The 6,889-nt window shown below is 36.1% G+C and overlaps 2 protein-coding genes across 5 annotated transcripts; both read left to right on the top strand.

Moving 5' to 3' along the window:
- The first annotated feature begins 207 nt into the window (after positions 1–207).
- Positions 208–5,716, top strand: LOC122714298 (cationic amino acid transporter 4). Of its 4 annotated transcripts, none has more exons than XR_006346620.1 (10): positions 208–330; positions 573–719; positions 953–1,201; positions 1,284–1,619; positions 1,680–1,926; positions 2,004–2,403; positions 2,500–2,728; positions 2,807–2,968; positions 3,045–3,287; positions 4,674–5,716. XR_006346620.1 is itself a non-coding variant. In XM_043935519.1 (9 exons), the coding sequence occupies exons 2-9, from the start codon at positions 578–580 to the stop codon at positions 3,224–3,226; spliced, it is 1,947 nt and encodes a 648-aa protein (XP_043791454.1). In that variant the 5' UTR covers positions 208–330; positions 573–577; the 3' UTR covers positions 3,227–5,716. The 4 variants fall into 4 exon arrangements, 1 of the variants encoding a protein (XP_043791454.1); XR_006346621.1 differs by having other exon boundaries at positions 3,045–4,854; positions 4,925–5,716; XR_006346619.1 differs by having other exon boundaries at positions 3,045–5,474; positions 5,549–5,716.
- On the top strand, positions 5,565–6,883 carry LOC122714299. The gene is made up of 3 exons (XM_043935521.1): positions 5,565–5,607; positions 5,691–5,872; positions 6,013–6,883. The coding sequence occupies exons 2-3, from the start codon at positions 5,732–5,734 to the stop codon at positions 6,172–6,174; spliced, it is 303 nt and encodes a 100-aa protein (XP_043791456.1). The 5' UTR covers positions 5,565–5,607; positions 5,691–5,731; the 3' UTR covers positions 6,175–6,883.
- The last annotated feature ends 6 nt before the right edge of the window (positions 6,884–6,889 follow it).

Here is a 6,889-nt window from a genome sequence, read left to right as displayed (position 1 = left end):
TAAAGTATCAATTCAAAAACAAGAATAAAAAGAAAATCAATTTCCAATTGATTAGATATGCGGAGATACGATAGGACAAGTTCTTCTTTATTATCGCGACAATGTCAATTAAAAGAATATTCATTCATATTCTTGGTGGTCGAATGACATAAATAGTTTTATCACAGCTGAATCGATCGAACATCCGAGCCTGCGTGCTAACGGAGGCGCCATGCGACTTCTTCGTAGATTTCAGCGTCCGTCGTAATCTCGTTCGTTGCAGTTTAGATTTTGTCATAATCGGTCAAGCCTCGAACAATTGTGAATCGAAACGAATATAATCAATTCCATGTAAGTAGAAAAATAATTTATTAAACGTACGATTAGCGGAATGGCAATGCGTTTGCTAAACAAACGTCCATTCTCAAATGTTCCTTATCAGTACGATAATCAGCAGTTTTGACATTTGATTCACGAAAATTTGTAAACTCGAGGACGAATTATTCTAAGTAAAGTAAAACGCATTGCAATTTCTAAGGAATGTAATATTTGTTTGACAAGAAAATTCTAAGAGAAGTTATGTTTAAAATAAGTGACAATGCCATCGGTACGCCGAATGATCCTCGGACACGTTATGTCCGGTTTATGTACCAAAATGAATCGTACGAAAAAACTCCAAGGAGATTTACTCGAAACTCCAATGAAAAGATGTCTTTCCACCTTCGATATTACGCTGCTCGGTAAGCATATGCTTTTATTTTAATCGTAAGGACATGCACGTCCACCTATCGCGATATCCTGTTCTCGTACGCGATAAAGTAGTTTCCAAACCGAAATGATATAATTATTATACCCAGTAGTATAATACTTCCGACTTATATGTATTATCGTTAAATAATGAAAAATTCTCACGCTAATTTACGACATTTGACACGCTCATATATTTATATATTTACATAAATTTATCTTCCAGGCGTTGGTCATATGGTTGGCGCTGGAATCTACGTTTTAACAGGAACAGTAGCTCGCGACACGGCCGGCCCAGGCGTAGTTTTAAGCTTTTTACTCGCCGGTATAGCTTCCTTGTTAGCAGCGTTGTGCTACGCTGAATTTGGGGCACGAATTCCGAAAGCTGGTAGCGCTTACGTTTACACATACATTTCTGTCGGCGAATTTTGGGCTTTCGTAATCGGATGGAACATTATATTAGAGCACATGATCGGTAAAGACGATTCCTTTAAATTAACCCCGATTCATCCCGATCGATAGATTTCATGCATCTGAACTTTTGCATCCGGAAATAGGCGCGGCATCCGTGGCAAGGGCTTGGAGCGGATATGTCGATTCTTTAGCAGGCGGATCGATCAGCAATTACAGCCGTCGAATAATGCACGGATACACCATGGCAGAACCGCTTGGAAGTGTTCCAGATGTTTTAGCCGCTGTATTATGCCTGTTTTACGCGATGCTGCTAACATTGGGCGTTAAGAGTTCGGCAACGGTTAATTCCTTGCTCACTATCGTAAATTTAGGGGTAATGGGATTGGTGATCGGATTAGGATTCGCCTACGCAAAACTTTCCAATTGGGGTTGCGAGCATGGAGGGTTCTTACCCTATGGATTTACCGGCGTATTAGCAGGTATTCCCTTATTTATTTGCGACAAATCTCTTACTTCTTATTATATATACATATATATAGGTGCTGCAACGTGCTTCTACGCGTACGTCGGCTTCGATTCTATCGCTACTTCCGGGGAAGAGGCTCGCGATCCTGCATACAGTATACCTCGAGCAACGTTATTTTCAATGACAATCGTCACTGTTGGATACGTGCTGGTCGGCGCCGCTTTAACCCTGGTCATACCGTATTGGAAAATCAATCCCACTGCAGCCCTTCCCGAGGCTTTCTCGTCGATTGGAATACCATGGGCGAAATACGTGATAAGGTCAGAGAAATCGTATAATAATTCTAAGATCATCGAGAACATGCTCATTAATCATCATAAATAATATTTTTCAATAGTATTGGGGCATTGTGCGGAATGACGACAACTCTGTTCGGATCTCTGTTCTCGTTGCCGCGAATAATGTACGCCATGGCGAACGACGGTCTACTGTTCGGCTTTCTCGGCCATATTAACAATCGTACCCAAGTACCCGTTCTCAATTTGGCTATCAGCGGTTTCCTCAGTGCCTTAATCGCCCTGCTCTTCGACCTTCAACATTTGGTCGAGTTTATGTCTATCGGCACGTTTCTGGCCTACACCATCGTCTCAGCTAGCGTGATCATCCTCAGATACCGCCCTGAAAAGGTTACACCCTCCCCGTCGAACGCGGGTACACCTAGCAGTTTGACATCGCCACCTACAGAGGGCGCCGACTCTAACAGCGATTGCAACAGCGTCACATCTGCCGAATCCGAGGTATTCCATTTTTAATAATTTTCCATTTTATAACGAAAAAATATAACGATGCTTCCCCCCCTCGTTTATATATTCAACTTTCCCCCAAATTTGCAGCTCTTAGACTTGAGCGAGGGAACTGGTAAACTTAAATCGCGATACATCTGGCTGGCCAACTTTTTGGGCAGTTGTAAACCGGGAGATGTGGTCACGGGTTCCGTGATGATATACACGGCGGGTTGCATCTCCTTGTGTTTTCTGTTCATACTGATATCTCAAACTTACTTTACCCCCGCATTGTGGGACTATTTCGTTCTGGCAAACGTCATCCTGTTATTGATCGGAAGTAAGAGATCGAAAATTTTCGTTTTCGCGCCGTTTCCTTTCTTACTGTTATTAATTCATATGACACGTGACTCCATAGGCCTTTTCGTTATCATCGCCCACCAACAATCTCCTCCCACCGGTAAATTCCGGGTCCCGATGGTCCCGGTGATACCAGCCCTGAGCATCTTATTCAACATAGGGTTGATGTTCCATTTGTCGCTTTTGACCTGGCTGCGATTCCTCGTTTGGATGGTCGTCGGTAAGTCGATCTTTCCCCCCCCCCCTGGAAACGAATCGTGTTTCGTTATTATGGGCGAAAATTTAATTTGTTACAGGGATGTTGATATACTTTCTATACGGGATTCACTACAGCAAAGAGGCGGCAAGTCCAAACTCTTACTCGATCCTGATGGCGACCTCGGAGGCGGGCAGGGGCGCGAAATGGGGCGCCACGTTACGGGTCAATCAAAAGAGCGATAAAGTTCCGATATTAAACGAGGAAGATTTCGTACATTAGAGAGAATAGAGTTTCCGGTCAGGAAAAGTCGTGTAAAGATGTATGCCAATCGACGCTGAATGTAAGTAAATTATATTACGTAGAGATAGGAAGAATTATTAAAAAGAAAAAAAAAAAAAAAGAAAAACTTGACCATTGTTCTCTGTATACGTACACGCCGATTTGAAACAGAAATTTAAGTATCGAGGGATCTTTGTACATACCGATAGCTATAACGTTATGTAAAAAAAAAAAAAAAAAAAAAAAAATGCCAATTCCATTTATTGCATCCCATTTTAAGAAGCTTCTTTTGTCTCTCTAAAAAAATTAAGCGATTCAATTGGAAGTGGATCTCGGAGTAGGCAAGGCTACGTACTCCTGTTGACAATTTAATCGTAATAATGATGAATGATTTTTCTGAACGAGTCGTTCTACTTTATTTGTATATCAGTAATATCAGAAGTTTTTTTTAAAAAAACTTAGTTTCAATCTTGTATGTATATTATTATATCGCGCACAAGTTTGAAGTGTATACAGTCCTTTTATATTTTACAGGTGTACATTTAACATTCTGTCTTGATACGATGTAGGTACGCAAAATTGAATTGTATGTATGCCGATTGTACATTGAAAATGAATTTTATTTCTGTATTTGTACAAAATGCATAAGGAACTAAATTTAATTAAAATATATATATATATAAAATACAATGATTTAGTCGATTATATATAGGGAAGAAGGTATCGTATTTTCAGTAATTTAATTTCTGAATATCGTATCTGGTCAGCCTGGAAAAATTCAGAATATTTGTGAATTTGATATTAGGATCAAAAATCAAAACGTAAAAAAAAAGGAGGGGAAAAAAATATATATATATATACATATATATTTTTAAAGGCCAGATTAAAAAAAAAAGACAGAGCATTAAAAAAAAAAAATGTTAATGCTCTGGTGCAAGGATCGAAACATGGTGCCTTGGGAACGGATAGACTAATTATATACAGTAAGATGTACGAATCTAAAAGCATGACAATAGATTCGCCTGTTATATGGCGAACGATTAAATTTAAGATTAATTATACACGGATTTGCTAAGCACGTGGATTGCCTGATGGCGATATATCATCGTTACGTATAACTGGAAATAACATTTTTTTTTTATTTGGTAAACCTCTTTCAAGATTAGAACAAGTTTCACTTTGCAATTTTATTACTTAACCAATTTCGTAATCGTGGTAATATTCTGATAAAATCAGAATATTATTCTTGAGAGATTCCTCTAGGATTGACCGTTCCTAATACACCAATTTATTACACGATCACTCTTACGTTGTAAAAAAAGAAAATATATAATATAAATTTGACGTAAAAGAAACATCGATTAATATATCGCGTCGCATCTAAAAGTTATCGTTTTCCATTTTTCGATTTAATTAAATAACTAACTATAGTATGTTATTTTGACAGTCCTCCGCTCAGCAGATCCAGCAAGGATCGACTACCGTTGCAGATAATATAATCAATGTTATATAAGAAAGTATATTGGTATATCTTAAAGATTACCACGTATCGTCAAAGCGACGTAGATGTTATATAGATGAAGAATAACGTAGAAAACACCATAATTACATCTTACGTAAGATTTAAGGTGATACATTTACGAGGAGAATGTATCGCTTCGGACGAGTCATGCAAATAGGTTATATTATTCTTTTCAGGACTCATCGGTGTAACACGATCTGTGTAGAAAACATTACGCGATTTTTCATCTCAAATATTTCTTCTTTGCTTATCGCAAATTTGTACAGATTTTTTTCCATATAAATATAAATTCCGTCTGGAGCGATCCATCTTTAAAATAGATAATGTATAAAAGAGAAAATTCAATTGAAACGTTACGCAGATTATTTTTCTCGAGATGAAGTTCTTCAATTATTCCTTATCGCACAATTGCAAGTACAATAGCAACATATGCGTAATTATTGAATTGTATATACAACAGATTAATTACTGTGGTAGTCACGTGAATACGTACAAAATTACGACAGTCATTAGGAAGGCATTGTAAAAAAAAAAGAAAAAAGGCACTGTACGTGATTATCGTGTGCATGTAATCGTTTATAAAGATGGTACCAAAAATTATTGTTCTGTACTATATACATAAATACATACTGTGTCTTCTAATATAAAAGATATTTGTCATCGAAAAATCATTTGTTTTTTTTAATGGCAATTGAATGTTCCACAATTACAATTGCATTATTAAACGTATCCTTTTAAAATACACACACGAAATGTATGTTTATTCTTCGAGCGATATAATCTTTGACAGTAGTGACTAGAAATATGCGATTTTAAAATATCTCAAATTTGACATATCGGTGTTTGATCGAACTTCAAAGTAAGAGTCATTAATAACGTAACATGACAAAGATTTACGAGCAAATATTGATCCATATAAAAGAGCAAGCCTTATACTTGAAGATTTTAGAACGAACTCCGAAGTCAAAGTAGAAAAGTGCAAGATGTTCGTCAAGTTGTTACTGGTCGTCTCAATGATGTTTACCTTCGTTTGCGTACGAAGTATCGAAAACGAAGTTCAACATTTATCATTGTTCTCCTCTGCTCATGCCGACTCTATCACGGATGCTGAATCATTCGTCACCGTAAATATCTCGCTATGCTTCTTATAATTTTAATTTTATAATTTTAATCTTATGAAAAATTTATATTTCTTAAATGTTTATTTATTGTATAAACTTCCTTCTTTAACTTTTTATTAATCAATATAACGATATAATCGTAGGATGGACGCTGCGCTCTTCCACCGACCACTCAAGCAAGTATAAATATACCTCTTAATCATCATAAAATGATGAATTCGGATATGGCACGCCTCAAGAAAAGAACACCAAGTCACAAGGAACAAGATCAGCAACAAGATTTACGACCTGGATGTTGTGGATAAACAGTGAATTATTCGTCATCGATAAATTTTTTCTCGTGAATATTTGTTTTGAAAGTATTTACGTACAAATTATAGATGGTATTTAAACGCATATTATGAATACGTTTCCTCTTTTTGGCTTCTTTCACGGATAAAGATAGTAAATGAAATAAAATAATGGTTATCATGCCGCATAAAGATAATTAGGAAATATTTCTTTTTGTCATTCCTATTTGTCAATACCACAAATTCAACAGATATTAATAAGGGTAAAATAAAATAATTCGTATGGAAAACTTTTATTAACATTATGTACTCGTACATAATGACTTACAAGCACTGCGAACGTCAATTTTTTTTGTTAAGTTATTTAAACTCAATAGCAACTATAAGTATGCAGTACACCAGTGCAATATATTGCAAATTATATTGTAACTAAAATTACTAAACCTTCATCGCAGAAGATAAGAAGATAAAAAAAAAAGATTCACTTTTATTCTTGGCATGTCTATGTAAGATGTGATATATAAAGAATGGAATGCTACTGTGACATAAACGACATGCTATAATTAAAGTTATCAATATTTAAGCAAATGCAGTACTTGTTTGTAACATTGTCTTTGTGCTACTATATGAAAAGATGTAAAAATTTTTCGTATCAAATTTTGCGACAAGTATCGCTTTTTTTTTCATTACGTGTTACACCGGGGAAAAAAGAACATGACAAATAATTAAA

Source organism: Apis laboriosa, unplaced genomic scaffold, assembly GCF_014066325.1.
Source record: "Apis laboriosa isolate Shangri-la unplaced genomic scaffold, ASM1406632v1 scaffold29_cov151, whole genome shotgun sequence".
Taxonomy (NCBI): Eukaryota; Metazoa; Arthropoda; class Insecta; order Hymenoptera; family Apidae; genus Apis; species Apis laboriosa.
This window is presented reverse-complemented; position numbering and strand designations above follow the sequence as displayed.

Coding starts and splice junctions, on each gene's coding strand:
- LOC122714298 (XM_043935519.1), top strand. CDS start 578: ATGCCATCGGTACGCCGAATGATCCTCGGACACGTTATGTCCGGTTTA. Junction 1,620..1,679: donor ATTTACCGGCGTATTAGCAG/GTATTCCCTTAT, acceptor ACATATATATAG/GTGCTGCAACGTGCTTCTAC. Junction 2,404..2,499: donor TCACATCTGCCGAATCCGAG/GTATTCCATTTT, acceptor CCAAATTTGCAG/CTCTTAGACTTGAGCGAGGG.
- LOC122714299 (XM_043935521.1), top strand. CDS start 5,732: ATGTTCGTCAAGTTGTTACTGGTCGTCTCAATGATGTTTACCTTCGTT. Junction 5,873..6,012: donor ATGCTGAATCATTCGTCACC/GTAAATATCTCG, acceptor ATATAATCGTAG/GATGGACGCTGCGCTCTTCC.